The 20,033-nt window shown below is 43.7% G+C and overlaps 1 protein-coding gene across 1 annotated transcript; it reads left to right on the forward strand.

Annotated features, from left to right (window-relative positions):
- The first annotated feature begins 272 nt into the window (after positions 1–272).
- Positions 273–9,544, forward strand: LOC117048829 (tubulin alpha-8 chain). The gene is made up of 5 exons (XM_033153159.1): positions 273–393; positions 4,723–4,945; positions 5,964–6,112; positions 7,315–7,995; positions 9,074–9,544. The coding sequence occupies exons 1-5, from the start codon at positions 391–393 to the stop codon at positions 9,365–9,367; spliced, it is 1,350 nt and encodes a 449-aa protein (XP_033009050.1). The 5' UTR covers positions 273–390; the 3' UTR covers positions 9,368–9,544.
- The last annotated feature ends 10,489 nt before the right edge of the window (positions 9,545–20,033 follow it).

Here is a 20,033-nt window from a genome sequence, read left to right on the forward strand (position 1 = left end):
GTGGAAATAGCACGAGAGAGAGAGCTTGGGGGGGTTCGCTCCTATCACGATCATTTTTGGTTTGGCGGGAACTCGTATCCCAGTTTTGCCTCGTTACGAATTACCCTATGGCTGTCCGCAAATGGGCAAATTCATATCTGCTGCCCAATGGTGACGGGCCGGGGGCGTCTCCCTTTTGCGCTCTATTCAATGGAGCGCGTGGGGCGGGGCAAGGAAACTCTGGCGCTGTCCAATCGGTTGCGAGGAGAGAAGCACTCCTTCGGAGCCCCTTATATAAGGGATGCCCGGTCCTCAGAGCAGCTGTTTTCGTGGTGCTGGTCAGACCCGTAGCGCGTCTGCTGAAGCCAGAGCACCGACAACCTCTCAGACTCCTCGTAGCCTGTCGGAGACATGGTGAGGGTTGCTTGGTTTTTTTTCTTCCCGCCGGGTTCCTGCCTCTCCCCCTCCGTGCCTATTAATAAAGGCGCGCGTTATGTGGTTTTGTTTGTTTTTTTGCCTTACGTAATGCCATGCCGTCGGGCTTTCCAACATCTTCCTTTCCGTTTTCTGTGCCGCGCTAGCGACGTTGGGGCGAATGGGGACGTCGAAGGGCTTCTCCCTGTCCTTCCAGGCGCTTCTTTCTGCTCTGCGGGAAAGAGGGTTGGGGAACATCTTGTAGATCGGTGTGTAATGCGCATTTAACAGAGCGGAAAGTCTTTGCTAAGACAACGATCCTATCCCCGCTTACTCAAGAGTAAGCCCTGTTTAATGCAACGGGACTTACTTCTGAGTAGACGTGGTTAGGACCGCAGCCCATGCAGTCTATAGAAAGCAGCTGCGACAGACATGCAGGACTGTCCAGAGCGGGGTGGGGGTCCCCTCGATCTCGGAAGGCCCACAGGTTTCCCTAAGTGTGGCCTCCGTGAAGCTAGTAAAGCAGGATCGGGCCCTTCTTCGTTTCCTGATTCCCCGCCCGAGTCGCGCGTCCAGCTGGTGTAGGCTGAGTTGGGGGGGTGGGGTGAGCTTCGGGTTTTTGCAAAAGGTCAGTGTCCAAAGTCCTCGTGTGGGAGACCAGCCAACAGCTGCTGCTGCACTTGGGACTCTTTTCTCCGATTCAGTGTCTCGTTTTTCCTCAACCTCGAGTTGCCCCGCTTGTCCTTTCTGCCAGCTTCTCTTGAAACCTCCGCTGCTGAGATTCTCGGTCATTGTCGTCTCTGGGCCTAGACATGCATTTGGGGATATGCAAGAGATGCCTACATGCCCTCAAATCAAATCAAAGGACAAAAAAAGGAAGCCGAGACTTAAAATGGCTTGGGCATGACTCATTTGTCTGGGAGACTTCGAGCTGACATCTCCGAGCCCCCTTCCTTTGTCTGGAATGGGAAGGAGGGGCCGCAGGGGTGAGAGTTTTTGATCCACCACCCTCTGTCCTGCTTGCCTCAGTTTTAAGTCCTTCAATACTTAATTGGTTATTTTTGACCAGGTAGTGGTTTATGTATTTTTTTAAGAGTGCTGGAAGCTTTCTTGGGTGTCAGAACTAGTTTGATACTGTGTTAGCCACTCACTGTACTCCCCTTTTTACAAGTTTATAAAGCAGCATTGCTGCAAAATGGTGGGAAGTTTTTAAAGAAGATGGCTGCCTCTCTCAGTCCTTCCCTTCCCTGGTATTTCAACATCCTGGGGTTTTAGGGTTGTTGTTTTTAAGTCTGTCTCTTTGATTTTTAACCCAAAGTTCACATTGCTATTTTGTGTTATCCCTTAATGTGAATTGCTCCATCCTGTCATACTGACGTGTGTGTGTGTGTGTGTGTGTCTGTGTGTGTGTGTACACGTACACACATGCACAATTACACACTTCATTCTTTCAAAATTGGCACCAGAGCTTTCCTGTTGCATTCCATCCTTCACTTTTTCTAGTGAGTTCTCCAAATACAACTTTATGAACACACGCCAAAAAAACCCCAAAAGGCAAGCGAAACATTGCTGTAATGGTGATAGACACTAAATCTTGAAATGAGTACAAAGACCTGAATTCTGTCTTAGAGGGCATTTCTTAACATCTGGCTAAGTACTGTACTATGTCCATCAAAATTATGGCCTTAGTTGAATTTTAGATTACAAATATCTTGCATCAAGAGTGACTTGCCAGCAATTCCGATTATGCCAGTTAAATGACTGCAAGAAGGGATGTGATCCCCCCCCCCAGACATTAAATAGCAGGGAGCAGTGTAACAGGTAGCAGAAATTATTGATCATTCCTCCTCATGATTCCTTAGGCAAAGGAAACTCTAATCAACTAAAGATTTATCTGCTGTCCTAATATTCTTGAGAGTTTATTCCATTATGAAGCCAGTCAGCCTCATACACAAGCACACGCACTCAGGGTTGCAGTTTTGATATGATTTAACTCCTATGTATGATATTTCGACTGAACTAATGTTTGCAGGTTTCCACTATAGCTATAGCCACTGCCAGCTAGCTGTGGACCTGTTTCCCTTACTTTGATTAGAGATCTTTCTGTCTGTGCTTCATATTTTTCATTCTGCCTTAGCTGAGGTGTGCCTGCGTTCCATTGACAGCTGTCCCTGACTTTGGGGGGGGGGTTGCAATAAAATACTTGGGGTTGTAAACCAATGTTAGTTCCACTCAGATAAAAACTTAAGAGGGGTACAACCCTTGAATTTGCACAGATGTCTGAGAACTAAATCTCCAGATTTTTTTGTTGTAGCTGCAAATCCTGACAATGCTGCTGGATTGCCCCGTAAGCCACCACCACTCTTGATGGGTGTCCTCTGAAGTGCACTGCTTAAGAGAGATGAAACGCAGATAGCAGGAACATGAATCAGCCATGAGGCTGTTTTCTGTGTGGGGAAGCCAAGGACTGGATGTTCCTGTTCTGTGCCTCCCAGCTTGCTGCAAAAATGAAGTGAGAAACCTGTGGCACTTTTCACACTAAGCAAATACTCAGCTTTAAAGATGGTAGGGGCATTGAACCTCATGCACTACATCCTTAGCCGATTTATCCAGGAACCACTAATAAGGTGTCAGCAATGTGGAAGGTGGAAAGAAAGAGACCTTCTGAAAGGGGAGACAAATTTTTATGGGAAAAGAGCAGAATGAGATTTAAGGCACTTACTAACATTAAAAATATATACAGTTAAGTTATTAACTGCTGCTTAAGCTAAAACTGAAATACCGTTGAGAGCTGTATAATTTAGATCATTTAGATCATTATCCTTCCGTGGTAAAGAAATTGACCTAATGCGGATAATTGATGAGAGAAATATCTAAATGTAAGAACTGAAGGGATATCTCAAAATAGGTCTTACAAGAGAGTATCACCTGAGCTTTGAGACACATGGGAGTAAAGTTAACAAATTAGGACAGCTAATTAAAAGTGCACCAATAGATTGCTAATTGAGTTAGCTTCATCATTATTTCTAGATAAAGAATACTTTGGGGACAAGCTTAACTTCTTCTTTTTTGCATTAAAAATCAATAAAACAAGAGAAAGCAACATCAGTCAACCAACAAGTAGTATGATAGATTAATATTTAAATTACATGGGGTGGGCGGGGAGGACCTTGAAAAAAAACAGTAACTGGGATGGGGAAAACCTTAACTTGGGTAGATTTAGGATTTGTGTTAGCCCAATTGATACATAATTTCTGTATGGTAACATCACCATCTGGCTTGATGATTGCACCTGAACATCACAATCCAAACCAATGACAACTTTCTTGGAAAATACAACTTTTTCTTTAAATGGACTAATCTGTGCTTTATTTGGCATATTTGTATACCATTCTTTAGTCAAGACTCCCTGGGTGACTCACAATAAAAAAATTAATGCTGTACACAGTGCATTATAGGAATGTATATGGGAATCTGATTACAAAGCTCAAGCATCTTGGGTTTCTAATATTTTTCTCTTGATTGGTTCTAGAAAAGCAGAGCTGCCAGGGATTCTAGATGGCCAAGGACCTTTTCTACTTCCTTCTTGGGCAAAATTGGAGTCGTAGCAACTGGGAAATAATTTGATCAGTAGACATCCTATACCCTTTTAAAATGTGGCTCTTTTTGAAGGGGGGGAGTGTTATTGGGTTATTTTTATTTTATATACATTGTGATCTTTTTTGTGAACCACCCTGAGACCTCTGGGTATTGTTGTTGTTGTTTAGTCGTGTCCAACTCTTCGTGACGCCATGGACCAGAGCATGCCTGCTCTGGGTATAGGGCGGTATATAAATTCAAAATTAATTAATTGTACAGTTGGAAGAAACCATGAGGCTCATCTAGTCCAACCCCCTGCAGTGTAGGAATCTTTTGCCCAATGTGGGGCTTGAACCCGCAACCCTGAGATTAAGAGTCTCATTTACCGACTGAGCTGTACAGCAGCTAGAGAGGTGGTTATTGGCAAGCTGAGTTTTCAACCTAAATTAGGTGGGTTTATTTGTTTTCAACTGAATAATTCATACATTGTACATGCAATCAATGGTGGGCCATCTGCTATCAGTACTATTTCAGTAGTGGCTAGGTTGGCAGTTATGGGACACAGAGACCATGGAATCCTTCCCCCCCCCCCCCGGCCAGGACATTGGTAACTGTAAATTGTGCTTGGCAGCTTCTCTTTAAGTGCATGTCCCCCTTTTAATGGGTTTGGTGGCAGTTTGCGTTTCAGTAAAGAACAAAGGAGGAGGAAAGTGGGCATTAACCTTTTCTGTCTGTCTCCCTTCCCCATAGCGTGAGTGCATCTCAATTCACGTTGGCCAAGCTGGTGTGCAAATCGGCAATGGATGCTGGGAACTCTACTGCTTGGAGCATGGGATCCAGCCTAATGGCACCATGCCAAGTGACAAAACAATTGGTGGTGGAGATGACTCATTCAACACCTTCTTCAGTGAAACTGGTGCAGGAAAACATGTCCCTCGTGCTGTGTTTGTGGATTTGGAGCCAGCTGTGATAGGTAAAGTAAATACAGCCTGTGTGGTTGGGATGGATGTGAGATGGGATGTGGGACAGTTGTATAATAAAAGGTCTGGAACGTGAGGATTCAGTTTTTCCCTGTTGTATTTTAGATTCTATATCAAACACATTGCATTACCTTAACTGTAGACATAGCCAGAGCAAGGCACAGTATTTCTAAACATGTGGTTAACATATTTATCATTATTTAAATTTAGATAAAGTAATCCTTGAGAAATTGGGTAGTTCTTTGCTGTGACTTGGATGGAAGTGATGCCTGGGTTAAGATGTCACTTATGAATATCTGTAACGCTTGGTATGTGAAATACTGGATTGCAGGAGTTTTGCCTAAGTTTTTACAAGAAAGTGTTTACAGATGGGGGGACGGGACAAGTCTTGTGGCATCTTATTATATCCAAGTAATTATTACTCAGAGTAGACCAAATTACATTAATGGACTATGTCATACCCATTTATTTCAGTGGGTCTACTCTTAGTGTAACTAACGGATAAAACACTTAACATACTTACCGGTAGTAGTCTTTAAGGCAGGCATGGCCAAACTTTGGCCCTCCAGATGTTTCGGGACTACAACTCCCATCAACCCTAGCTAACAGGACCAGTGGTCAAGGATGATGGGAATTGTAGTCCCAAAACATCTGGGGGGGGCAGGTTTGGCCATGCCTGCTTTAAGGTGTTTCAAGACTCTTTGTTGCACTCTGCTACAACATACTAGCATGGCTACCATGTGAAAATTGTAGCTGAAAAAACATTTTAACCCACATACTGGATACTGTTGCCAGCTGTTTATACTTCTATGTATATTGTTTAAAAATCAGTTCTTGTACTAACAAAACCTGTGCTAGGCAATCGCTAGCAGTGCCTGTCACTAGGAAAAAAAAGTTCTCTTCAAGTTCTATAAACCTGCAAAACTACTTAGGGTGCTTCAAGCACAAGCAAAATTGTAAATTTTATTTGTTTCATTTTTATTGTACAATAACTTGTGGTTTTGTTTTCAGACGAAGTGCGGACTGGGACATATAAACAGCTCTTTCACCCTGAACAGCTGATTTCTGGCAAGGAAGATGCTGCTAATAATTATGCAAGAGGTCACTACACTGTAGGCAAAGAAATAATTGATCTCGTACTGGAGCGCGTCAGGAAACTGGTAAGTTCTATTGCTTTTGCACAGTCAGACTTGCATTGAAACATTTTGCCCGGTTTAAAAACTAATTCTGAATGTTCAGTGTTCACCTGTCAATCTTTGCCTATCCTCGAGCTCTTTTGTAGCTCAATCTATTTTTGGGGGGGAGGGGGGAGTTATTTAACTTTTGATGTTACTAGAACACGGACTGTTGCTTCATGTATTTTTTACTCTGTTTAGAACAGGGATCAGCAATTTTTTTCAGCAAGAAGCCGGTCCACTGTCCCTCAGACCTTGTGGGGGACCCTACTATTTGGGGGGGGGGGATGAACGAATTCCTAGTCCCACAAATAACCCAGAGATGCATTTTAAATAAAAGGACACATTCTGCTCAAGTAAAAACACGCTGATTCCGAGACTGTCTGCAGACCGGATTTAGAAGGCGATAGGGCCGCATCTGGCCCCCGGGCCTTAGTTTGTGGACCCCTGGGTTAAACTAATAGGACTTGAGCAAACATATCCTCTTCCTTCCCTAGCCACTGTACTACCTCTTTGTGTAGGAGGTCCTTGTAAGGCAACTAATGCAATGTTTTACATTGGTTTCTGCCATTTTTTATGGATTTGGTCTCATCTCTCATGGTTTTAGAATTGAGTCAAAGAGGAATGAGGCTATAGATAACTAAAATAAGAGAATTCTGGGGGCTGTGGATTTCTTACACTCTAAAATATTTAGATTGCAATCTTCGTTGGTCTGGTATAGATTTTAGCTTTCTCAATTTTTATGTATAAAATAGTATTGGGTTAGAGAACTGAAGCAGGGGGGTATGTGTATTTTGTGAGTTAAAAAGATATTTTTAGGCTGTGATTGCCCAGAGAATGTAAGTTACTGGGTGACTGAAATACACTAAATAAAACTACATATGGCCTGCTCAGTCAATGAACTTGCAAAATTTGCTTGTGACCTTCACGTAATAAGAAATATCTACCTCCAATTGGCAAATCTGTTTGGTTGGTGTGGGAACTGCTCACGGTTCCTGCTGATGAGATCTACATTTGGTCTCTGCTTTTTTCTTACAAATGCTTAGTGGTTGACTTGAACGATAAATGAACTTTTTGCTGCTGGGCAGAATACCACACAAGAAGGTAGGAAAGTGAATGGGCAAAACCCATTCTCAAATGTTAGGATTACTAGCCTGTTATAATGTCCTTTCCTCCCCCCCCACCAGGCTGACCAGTGTACTGGCTTGCAAGGATTCCTGATCTTCCACAGCTTTGGAGGTGGCACTGGGTCAGGATTCACTTCTCTGCTGATGGAGCGCCTATCAGTCGACTATGGAAAGAAATCAAAATTAGAATTTGCCATATACCCAGCTCCCCAAGTTTCAACTGCTGTTGTTGAGCCATATAACTCCATCCTGACAACCCACACCACCCTTGAACATTCTGACTGTGCCTTCATGGTTGATAATGAAGCCATCTATGACATTTGTCGTAGGAATCTGGACATCGAACGCCCTACCTACACTAACCTCAACCGCCTCATTGGTCAGATTGTTTCTTCAATCACCGCCTCTCTCAGATTTGATGGTGCCTTAAATGTGGATCTGACAGAGTTCCAGACAAACCTGGTGCCTTACCCCAGAATCCACTTCCCTCTGGTAACCTATTCCCCCATTATCTCAGCAGAGAAGGCCTACCATGAGCAGCTCTCTGTCTCTGAGATCACCAATGCCTGCTTTGAGCCATCCAACCAGATGGTGAAATGTGATCCCCGCCATGGCAAGTACATGGCTTGTTGTATGCTGTATCGTGGAGATGTTGTCCCCAAGGATGTCAATGTTGCTATTGCCGCTATCAAAACGAAGCGTACCATTCAATTTGTTGACTGGTGTCCTACTGGTTTTAAGGTAAGCGCTGCTGATTGCATTCAAAATGGACTGTTTCATGTCAAGATTTATAGGTGATTGAATAAGCACATCTCAAGTATATAATTTTACAAATGGCATAGGCAGGCTTAATTAAGATGACCTAAAGGCATGCAGTCATCCCCTGAACTGGATGGCTGATCACAACCTTGGTGGGAGGGCATCTACCATTTCCTGCTTTTGCAGAACCTACATGAAGGAGGGTGGAAATACTCCAGTCAATACTCGGCTTGCCATATATATGAACTAACTAAAGCTGATTCGAACGTTAACAATCAGGACTTTTCAATATAAAAATGCCTTCTAATGTTGGTCATGGTAGATTAATGTACTATTTGTGGGGGCAGTTTAAAATGGGAGCACTAGCTCCTAACAAAATTATAAAATGATGTAGGCCTGTAGAGAAAAGAGAATTATGTTGATGACTAATGATGTTTCAGCTTCTAATGTAGGGGTGGGAAACCTGCACCCCTCAGTCTAATGCCACGTGAGAGAAGTGGGTGGGAAACAAAGGAAAGCTGAAATGGAAGGAGGTAGAAAATCTCTCTGTTCTGACTTCTGGCAAGAGCTATTTGCCAATCCTTCCCACTGGGTGCAAGAAAGGGGTGCAAGAAAGAGCATGCAGCCTTTGGAAGAAGAGACCCCCCCTTGCTCTAATGGGTATCTGAAAGTCCCATCCATGTGTCAGTTATAAGAGCTCCCCACTATGCTAGTTGTGAAGAATAGCAGCACAAAATATTGCACTTTTGCAAATGGGTAAAAGTTTCCCCCATAACACAAATACTACTTTGTGGGATACCCCTCAGGAAATGGATATAGCTAGACATCTCTTACATTTAAATCAATGTGGGAAAGGAGCCCAGATCAAACGATTTTTAGAACAAATGTGAAAGTCTACACTCCCAGCCCCGATGTTCTTAACACAGGGCAATCTGGACCTTGAGCTTGCTGGCCTGTGTACAGATGCAGCTCCTTTCTGACTTGCAAACGCACACAAATTAGATATTATTGTGATATAGGAAACTTGACATTGTCTGCATTTCTATTGATTGTTTTCTAGGTGGGTATTAATTACCAGCCTCCGACGGTTGTTCCTGGTGGTGACTTGGCCAAAGTCCAGCGTGCGGTCTGTATGCTCAGCAACACCACAGCCATTGCGGAGGCCTGGGCCCGCCTGGACCACAAATTCGACTTGATGTATGCCAAGCGTGCTTTTGTCCATTGGTATGTCGGAGAAGGAATGGAGGAAGGGGAGTTTTCGGAGGCCCGAGAAGATCTGGCTGCACTTGAGAAGGATTATGAAGAAGTGGGCACAGACTCCTTGGATGGTGACGATGAAGGCGAGGAGTATTAGACTTGCCCGCGTGTCTGCTGTATGGCTGTTACCATTTGCTACTTTGTAATAAAGTAAATGGGGAGCAAATCTCAAATGTAAACAGTACACCTGGCATTCCATGCCAGAGTGCTAGGAACAAACATTTTTATAACTGAGGTATATCTTGCCAGTTGATGATGATGCAAGCATTAAAAGCATTCAGCTGGATGCAAACAAATAAAACCACCTTGCTATTTACTAACATGGAGTACTTGTCTCATTGCTACATGCCCTAAACACTTGAAGCAGGCAGGTTTTAGGGAGAGGAGATAGATCATTGGGAAGAAGTTGGGTTACGTTGGTGGCTTAGCCACTAACAAACTTCAGTGGTCAGTTTGCTTGCTCCTGCACTAGCAAGTAGTTGTTAACAAAAAACCAAGCTGTTTTCAAACGTGTTTGAAAATGTTAATCATTGTTGTGAGTAGTGCTTATAAATTCTACTTGTAGCTAATGAAATACTCCAGTCCTAGACATGCTTATTCGGAATTGCCAAATCCTAAATAACCAAAACTTTTAAATATTGTAATTGGTCTAATTAAAAGTAGAAATAAAAGAGTAAATGGCTAGCCCCTCACAACCTGTCCACCCACTGGAGGGAAAATACACCTCCTGAACAAGATGCCACGTGCAATAGGACAAAAGAGGGTGTAGAAGATGAGAAAAGGAGAAGAGAAGCTGCAGAGGAAACCAGGTAGGATGCAATTGCTGGTTGAAATGAAAATTTGGATATACTGTATCAACTGTTCGTATTGTATGAAGATGGCATACTGTATTTTAGTAGCCTACCTATGTATTTGTAAAGAGTTTTGCTGCTTAGCTACAGGTGGCAACCTAAAGTAATCTGATAGTATCGAAGGTCTGTGGCACATGGCTGCTCAAATTCTACTTGGTTATCATATAAAATGTCTGAGGAAGTGGGAGGTAGGCCTTAAAACCACATAAAATTGACTACTGGTAGATCACTTCAATTGTGGAGTTCTGTCACTGGTTACTGTTTGGCAATGTGCCAGAGATCTAATAAATTTGGTCTTCGTCACTATTGCTGACTAATTCCTGATGTTAAAAAAATCTGGAGTATTTTAAAAACTATTTGTTGATGGGGTTGTCGGAGGAGAAAACTACATTTCTGATCAGATCACTTTTGTAAACGCATCATGCTATTGGTGTGTATTTATATTTCCACATTTCAGAGAGCTATGATGTGATGGTGTGGGTACAGTCTGAGTTCCCTGTTAATAATTTTCTTTGTCATTGCCCAGTTGACTATGGAAAGAAATCAAAATTAGAATTTGCCATATACCCAGCTTCCCAAGTTTCAACTGCTGCTGTTGAGCCATATAACTCCATCCTGACAACCCGCACCACCCTTGAACATTCTGACTGTGCCTTCATGGTTGATAATGAAGCCATCTATGACATTTGTTGTAGGAATCTGGACATCGAACGCCCTACCTACACTAACCTCAACCGCCTCATTGGTCAGATTGTTTCTTCAATCACCGCCTCTCTCAGATTTGATGGTGCCTTAAATGTGGATCTGACAGAGTTCCAGACAAACCTGGTGCCTTACCCCAGAATCCAATTCCCTCTGGTAACCTATTTGCTGCTTAGCTACAGGTGGCAACCTAAAGTAATCTGATAGTATCGAAGGTCTGTTTGTGGCACATGGCTGCTCAAATTCTACTTGGTTATATAAAATGTCTGAGGAAGTGGGAAGTAGGCTTTAAAACCACATATAATTGACTAGATCACTTCAATTGTGGAGTTCTGCCACTGGTTACTGTTTGGCAATGTGCCAGAGATCTAATAAATTTGGTCTTTGTCACTATTGCTAATTCCTGATGTTAAAAAATCTGGAGTATTTTTAAAAACTATTTGTTAATGGGTGTTGTGGGAGGAGAAAACTACATTTCTGATCAGATCACTTTTGTAAACGCATCATGCTATTGGTGTGTATTTATATTTCCACATTTCAGAGAGCTATGATGTGATGATGTGGGTACAGTCTGAGTGCCCTGTTAATAATTTTCTCTGTCATTGCCTAAAGCAGGCAAGGCCTTTTTTAATATGTCACTTTCCAGTCACATGCTGTTCCTGGCACAAAAAGAAAAAAGCTTAAGACTCCCGAAAATAGGTCATGCTCTTATTTGCCCAAGCTTCAGTGGAGGCACGGAACAGAATGGGTTTGATGTATGTTTAGCCTTGACTACCAGTAACAGAAGCTTTGCAGAAAGCTATGGGGAGTTCATGACTCTAGTAATTTTGTAGGCATCTTTATTTTTCCTTTAGCTTATTTTATAGGGAGAGGTGCTCCTCTGTCACAGGGAGCATTGATGCCTTCATAGGAAATTATTTGGCAAAATAGTCTGCCTAGATTAAATTGGCATATACTGCAGCATCTTGTTCTTAAACCTTGCAGATCGAGTTACAGGTAGGTAGCCGTGTTGGTCTGCCATTGTCAAAACAAAATCAAAAATCAAAAAATCCTTCCAGTAGCACCTTAGAGACCAACTAAGTTTGTTCTTGGTATGAGCTTTCAGATATCTGAAGAAGTGTGCATGCACACGAAAGCTCATACCAAGAACAAACTTAGTTGGTCTCTAAGGTGCTACTGGAAGGATTTTTTGATTTTTGATTTTGTCTTGCAGATCGAAGAGGCATGATATCCCCTAAATTACTTTATATGGCAATACACTTGTAAAGAAAGTAAAGCATGCTGGGACTGAGTAGGTGGGTCCTAAGCAAAAAAAGGTGGGGTCAGAGCAAAAGGGAAGCAGGCCAACCCCTTCTCTCAAGAACTTCTGACCGCTGCCCTATGTAGTGAGCTGCATGAGCCTCTTGGAAAAGAATCTTCTAGTTCTGACCTGGTTCTCTCAGCCCAGGCTTCCCATTAGACTCCTTCCAGCCTAAGAGGAGCCAAAGGACTTCCTTTTCCAGTTGAATTAGCTCATGGGAAGCCCTGCTTGTGACCTATAGGCATCAAGTTGGCCACAGTAAGGATGGTCCACTGTTATGTTCCTTCTTGAACAAGGCCTACCAGTGCTCTAGCAGAGTCCTGTATTGTGGTTTGATCTCTGATCCTGATTTTTCTTCAGCCTTTATTCCTTACTTTGTTTTCCAGCTCTGCCACTTGATCGCTTTTGGATCCTGGTAAGTCATCTGACACTGGACTCTTGTTCCTGGCTTTTGGTATTCTCCAGACTGCTGCCCGTTGGCTCATACCTGACAGCATACTATGACACCCTTGCCTTGGCCCCTGTTCACCACCACCACCACTCCAGCCCTATGAAACTAGGCCACGTGTTGCAGGCTGCCTACCCTGTCCTAGAGCCTATGTTTGTAATAATAATAATAATAATAATAATAATAATAATAATAATAATAATAAATAAATTTATTTGTACCCCGCCCATCTGACTGGGCTTCCCAGCCACTCTGGGCGGCTTCCAACAAAGATTAAAAATACACTAAAACAGTCATTAAAAACCTCCCTAAACACGGCTGCCTTCAGATGTCTTCTAAACGTCAGATAGTTGTTTATCTCTTTGACATCTGATGGGAGGGCATTCCACAGGGCAGGCACCACTACCAAGAAAGCCCTCTGCCTGGTTCCCTGTAACTTGGCTTCTCACAGTGAGGAAACCGCCAGAAGGCCCTCGGCACTGGACCTCCATGTCCGGCCTGATGGGAACGGAGACGCTCCTTCAGGTATACTGGGCCGAGGCCATTTAGGGCTTTAAAGGTCAACACCAACACTTTGAATTGTGTTCGGAAACGTACTGGGAGCCAATGTAGGTCTTTCTAGACTGGAGTTATGTGGTCTCGTCGGCCACTCCCAGTCACCAGTCTGGCTGCTGCATTCTGGATTAGTTGTTTCCGGGTCACCTTCAAAGGTAGCCCCACGCGTGTTGCAGTACAAGCGGGAGATAACTAGAGCATGCACCACTCTGGCAAGACAGTCTGCGGGCAAGCAGGGTCTCAGCCTGCATACCAGATGGAGCTGGTAGACAGCTGCCCTGGACACATAATTAACCTGCGCCTCCATGGACAGCTGTGAGTCCAAAATGACTCCCAGGCTGCGCACCTGGTCCTTCAGGGTCACAGTTACCCCATTCAGGACCAGGGAGTCCCCCACACCCACCGGCCCCGGCCCCCAAAAAGAGTACTTATGTCTTGTCAGGATTCAACCTCAATCCGTTAGCCGCCATCTATCCTCCAACCACCTCCAGACACTCACACAGGACCTTCACCGCTTTCACTGGTTCTGCATACTGATAGTAGTATGTAGTAACTGTGGATTTAGGCACGTCTACACAGAAGTATGTGTCACCGTGTGGGGTTCCTCCCAGGTAAAGGTGTATAGTGGTGATCCTTACAGCTTCAAAATCTGGCTAAAGCTGAAGCAAACCCCAAGCGCAATTATTACTTCCAAAAGGTAATGACTGTTTTAGAAATGTTGATAATTTTAAAAACATACAAATACACACACTGGAGGCCTTTTTGGACATTGTTTTGTGTTGGTTTTTATAACTGTTTACAGAGTTCTGCCAAAAGCATGACAGGACTTCCTTCCTGTGTTGATCATTTCCCGTCAAGTCTTTTTTTGCCGCTGTTGCTTCTTGTTCCATGACCCATGTGGTCTGGTTTCTTGTCGCCCACATTAATTCAAGAGACTTTCATGCCGTGGTGATAAATGGCTGCAACTAGGTTCCTTTGAAGGTCTGGAATCCCAGACCAGCATATTAAACATTGGTCGTCAGAGCTTAACAAAGAAACTTAATTTGAACTAGAAGAGGGAAAGGAAATGAAACTTAATCCTTCTTGCCATACAAATGACTAAAGCAGGGTTGGTGAACCTGTGAGCCTCTTTTTTTATCCTCTTACTCCAAGGAGTGCAGGGATCCAGAATTGGCCTCCACAGTCACTGACGGACTCACTGTTAAAACCGTGTTTATGGAAGACAATCTTACTCGGCTACGAGTGATCGCCAAACAAGAAGAAGGTGATATTCTCCCATTACTCCCCACAACAATAACCTTCGAGTCAATTAGCCAGAGTGACTGGCCCAAGGGCACCCCATGAGCTCTGTGACTGAGAAGAAATGTGAAGCTGGGTCACCCTTGCCTAAGTAAAACACTTTAGCCATTACTAAACACTGGCTCTTCTTTTGCATGTCTGCACTTGCTGCCTACCTCTTAATACACCCAGACCTCTTAAAACACGGGGGGGGGATCCACTACCCAGTTAAGCTCTAGTACAAGGCCAGAAGCCAGTTTTGGCTCTTGATCCTCATTCAGTGGGACTACATCAGTTTACAGAGGGAAATGAGAAATTCTCTCATCTTCATGTGCATGTATGCATTTAAATATGCAGCATACATGTTTCATTAATGCACATCTGAAGCTGCAGCAGCCTTAAAGAAAAAAAGAGGAGGAGAGACATGAGTGGCAAAAAAATAATTTCAGCTGCCTTAAACTGAAGACAGCATGCCTAAAGTGGTGTCTGTAGAAACTGTTGAGTTGGCGCAGTGCGATCAAACTCCCCGAAAAGCAATGCAAGCAGACAAACTTTGACTACAAGCCGCCTTGTGATCTACAATCAGCTATTAGGGACCTACTACCAGCTCAGCTGTGATTGGGCCAGAGCAATGGTTTCTGCCAGAGGTTAATATGGGTGTTAACACCAGTGGCAGAGCTTCAAGCTCTGGAGGGGGGGCGGAGAGCAGGCAGGGGCATGGCTGGCACGCGTCCCAGGGGTGTGGTGCCCTGGGCGGGGGGGGGGGGGGGCAGCCGCTACGGCACCCCACAGGGATCATGCCACTGGGAGCAGTGCACTCCCCCCGCACCCTTGTTCCCGGCCAGTGGTTAACGCCAGTCTCAACAGTATGTCTTGCCATGGCTCATGGCTCCTTGGTTGGTTGTGAAGTCTCTGGATGCTATCTATGTTTGGGGTTTGCAGACTTTGAAGGTGCCGGGGAGGTATCAGTGCATTGTGCAACAATTACAGATTGTGCTTCTAGATAAAACTCATCCAATCGTTTTAGAAGTTTAAACCTGAGGTCCTGTTGAGGCGCAGTGTCTGAAATGAAAGCTGTTAATTGCCTTTCCATATTATAGATGGTGAAAGTACAAGGGAAACTTATGCCACAGCTGATGACTCAGTGTCATGTGGGAAAAGGCATGTGCAGGTAGGTCGTGTGTCTAGCAAAACTGGTCTGGCCTGATCAGAAACAGATGCTCTCCATTTCTAAATTCATTTGTTCCCAGGAGGCTATTTGGCAGAACGAGTTTTCTAAAATTCCATGTGCATTGTGGCAATTGAATGCCCTTACCTGCAAATTTATTTAAGCCCCCAAGTGGGCAGAGAGAATACTTTTGATGTTTGGTCTCAGGTAGCTGGGTCCCATTCATACAAACAATCAGCTACTTGGTAGTTGGTTGAAATTCCTGCATGAAGGCTGCTCTGCTTAACAAGTATTTTATTTTCTGATGGTTGCTGGATAAATCAGCTACATGCCATCACAAAGCCAATGCAAACAGTCTCTTATGATGTGTAGAGACATGGTGCAGTTACTGGAACTACTTGGTAATTTAACTGGCTACAAATGCAAGACTTCTCCCATGTAAAGCACCATACATGCACTCACGCTTTTAAGTAGCCACAGAACGCGTGTTTTCTTAGTTGTGTAAAGGTACATCTCAATCTTTCTATAGTGCAGAATGTTTGTGGAATACTATGTGAGATCTGGCCTCTTTTTCTTTGTATGCAGCATAGGGAGACACCCAGTCACTGGAGTTAATTGCTATCTCACAGCCTCCTCCAAGTTGGTGCCCTCCAGACATTTTGAACCACAGCTCCCATCAGCTGTGCTGGCTGGGCCCATGTAAAACTTTCACCTGCTGGTTTTAACAGATCAGGCTGCTGTTGAATGTACACATGCAACCCTGGCTGCTCTTTTCTGGTTAATTGGCAAACCTACATTGCGAATGTCATGTCTGTTTTCTCTACAACAACTAGCAACCTCCTTGCAAAAAAATAAAAATAAAAATGCAATACATATTAAAAACAAATATTTATAGTGCAGCATTTAAGATGTTAATGATATTTATTTGTCACATTTATACACCTTTCTGCCAAAGCAGAACAAACATTCTGAGAATCATAGAATGAGAAAGGGAAATAAATTCCATTAATCACATAGCCAGAAAATAAGTTCCAGACATTCAAAAACTTTCCTAAGAGATAACCTATCTCTCTCTTAAGCAGAGGCCACTTTAAGGGGAAGATTATTTGAGCTGTTACAAGAGAGATATCAGAACAGAAATGTAGATTTGTTTGCATAGCTTGTTGCTTTAAAGTGAATCTTGTGTGTGTCCTGCCAGGCTGCCGATAAAAACTCCCTCCACAAATCCAAGTGTTGATAAAAGCACGTGAAAGAGGACGTCCTCTGTATGTGTAGCTTGTTTGATTCTTAAATTTTTGTTTCTTATTGCCACTGAATAATCTTTCTTCCCCAATCTGAGGCTGCTGTTTTTGTGTCTGTGTGTGTGTGTGTGTGTGAGAGAGAGAGAGAGAGAGAGAGAACAAACTCTCACTGCCTAACATCCCATCCCATTCATCACTCAGCTTGCTTTACGCTGGCCAGTATTCCAAAGCGAACTTTTTGTGTCCTAAAGTTTGACCATTAGAGGCAAAAGCATCCTGTTTTATATGTTGCCATCTAGTGGAACACGTGAATAAGAACAGATCTGGTATATGAGGAGTTTATATGATGAGTTGGCTAGTTTGCCAGAAATAGCCATTTTACTATACACACTACAAATGGTTTCCTGTGGATTCTTGTTGCCTGGCCGTTGCTAATTCCAAATCTGCAAAGAAATCAAGATTGCATTATTTTCGTTTTGGTTTCAGATTCCATGCATCCTACTTCTAAGCATAAATTTGTCCTCCTAGGATGGATCCTTATGTAGTAGCCAAAATAGCACCATCCACACAACTGTGAGATTATGAGTAGGCTTGTGGGAACCAATATCTATATCTATATACACATAAAATAATCACACCATTTTACTCTGAATACCCAGCATCCTTCCATTGTTTGGTCTGAAGGGATATGGCACAGCCTCTTGGGTGATCTTTTGCACATCTCAGTCTGGAGAGATCTAACTCTGGCCTGGATAGGAGACTGCCTGTGAATCCCATTACATTGCTGTGATTTCTGTAATGGAAGAAAGGTGGGATAGAAATGTAATAAAATGTCAGACATTCACTGGCCTTCCTTTTGGCCCTTTTTGTGTGCTTTAACTTGGATGGAATGTGCCCTTGAACTGTGATAATGCCTCTTGCATGCGTAGATGGCAAGATTATTTGGCCTGCCCATGAGGTGGACTGAAGCAGCTGTCTCGGGTGATGGAATCCTGTGGAGTGGCACCACTGCAAACTCCTTGCCTACCACCTCACAAGAGCTCACCAGAAGACACTGCCGCTTAACCTCAGTAAGCGTGGCCTTGACAGGAGGTGGCATCTTTCTGTTTTGCCTCAGGCAGCAAAATGGGACAGGTGGAGACATGTATGTAGAGAAACCATTGATTTTTTAGTGGTTGGCATTTAGCCTTTTGTGTAAAGCTAAGAGTTGTATCCATTGCTCTGCCCCCTTTTACTTATGTTCCCCATCCTGGTCTGAGGACACAGAACAGAGTGAAGAAGTCTGGCTGGAATTTGAAGGCAATGTCTGGTCCATTATATAGGAGTTGTAGAGCAGTGTTCCCCAACCTTGGGCCTCCAGATGTTTTTGGACTACAATTCCCATCATCCCTAGCTAGCAAGACCAGTGGTCAGGGATGATAGGAATTGTAGTCTGAAAACAGCTGGAGGCCCAAGCTGGGAAACACTGTTGTAGAGAACCAGTCAGTGGGAGAAGTGGATTATCAATAATACGTTGGACATTTCTGTTTGCTGTTTTTATTGCAAGAGGAGATTGCCTTGGAATTATTCGAGCCTTGGAGTCAGCTGGGAAGATGTTTGCAACAGAGCTAAAACAGAATTTCTCAAGATGTCAACAGCTGTTGAAATTTTAAAATTCAGCTTTGATTTTGAAATTTTATTTAAAAATGTGAGTGCTTTAGACTGTGGGGTGCATGCTTTTTTTTTAAGCTGCCAATGCAGACACTGTTTCTTGATTGGTTCCTTAATCCTACCTTACCCCTTTCAAGAGTGGCCAATTGCCAAAGAGGACAGGGCTGCAAACAATTGAGTAAAATAGGGTCTTTCAGGAAGTGTGACTAGCATGTGCTGATTTGACCTTGCTATTTGTCCCTATTTTGCTTTGTTGCTCTTTTACAGTTATTGGTTATTTCTGCTGCTTTTTCTGCAGCATTTCTATTGTTTTTAGATGTTCTATGGTGGTTTTGTATTTTTATTAAATATGATTCTGTATTTGTCTAATGGAAGCTGCCTTGTCAGGATCCTAGTCCTAAAAGACAGCCTAAAATATCTTAACTAATAAATATTGTATACAGTAGTGCTGAGCATTGGATATCTGGTAGATACTCAGTATAAAGTCTACAGAGGAGGAATAGGACTTTAAGGCTGTGGGTTTTTTTTTAATGCAGGCACATATATTTGACCTTTATCATGGTTATACAAAAGCCTTCTTAGCATAATGCATTTGATGAAAGCTTTGTTTATGTATTTAATTCTGTGCATTCTTATTTGGAAATAAGCCACACTGACAATAGGATTCACTTCTGAGCTTCAGTGGTTAGAATTGTGCTGTTACCTGGGCCTTACTTTGGGGCATAATGGCCCTTACTTCTGAGTAAACATAGGCTACAAAGGATTGTGCTCCACTGTAGCTTTTAATACACACACACCTTTTTTGCTAATTTTTTATTAATCCATCATAAAAAACCACTCCCTGATTCTATGTGGACACAGCAACTAACTTAGATTACAGCTGTGCTGAACTTCACCCACAGCGTGTACTGGGAGGTGGGGCAACGCCTTGCTTTCTACAACTCAGTAACTTCCTCGTGAAGATGACTCGGGTGGATAGAGGGCCCACGCTTTAGAGCTGGCAAACCCGCCCCCCGCAGTGTGGAAACGACGTCCCCTCGAAATTCAGGGTGGCGCTGTAAGTTAAAAGACCTGATCCCATGTGGCTCGACGGCGAAGCCTCCCCTTAAGTTGTTGCTATGCTGGAGAAGTTGCGTAGCGCATACTTAGAGAAGGGCGCGGGGCAATGCAGAAGTGGGAATAATAGAGGGGGCGGTGTCAGGACCGCGGAGAAAGAGGAGTGATGGCTGCAAGGTTGGACGGCGGGGGTGGGGGGGATGAGGAGCAGACCGGCCCAGAAATGCGGGAGCGAATACACGTGTGCTACGTGCAGCGCCCGCTGCTCCCCTGGGTCCTAGAGAGTTTTTCAATGGGGAGCCACCTTCGTGGGGTGCGGTGGGGTGGCTGCCTTGTCGATCGGCTCTTTGGCTCCATCATCCCTCTTTGCTGGGTCGACCCCCGAGGGGAGCCTCATACCTCTCCCCCCTCCGCCACCCCAACACGCCCTCCCTCCCTTTGGTAATAAATAATGCTCGATGTGTTTCTTCTTCACCAATGGAGGCGCTTCCTTCGACTCCCCTCGCCGGCCTCC

Source organism: Lacerta agilis, chromosome 6, assembly GCF_009819535.1.
Source record: "Lacerta agilis isolate rLacAgi1 chromosome 6, rLacAgi1.pri, whole genome shotgun sequence".
Classification (NCBI taxonomy): domain Eukaryota; kingdom Metazoa; phylum Chordata; class Lepidosauria; order Squamata; family Lacertidae; genus Lacerta; species Lacerta agilis.

What these genes read in the sequence shown, in the direction of transcription:
- LOC117048829 (XM_033153159.1), top strand. An exon ending in TTTGGAGCCAGCTGTGATAG is followed by an intron (nt 4,946 to 5,963) that starts GTAAAGTAAATA and finishes TTTTGTTTTCAG; the next exon opens with ACGAAGTGCGGACTGGGACA. An exon ending in GGTGTCCTACTGGTTTTAAG is followed by an intron (nt 7,996 to 9,073) that starts GTAAGCGCTGCT and finishes ATTGTTTTCTAG; the next exon opens with GTGGGTATTAATTACCAGCC.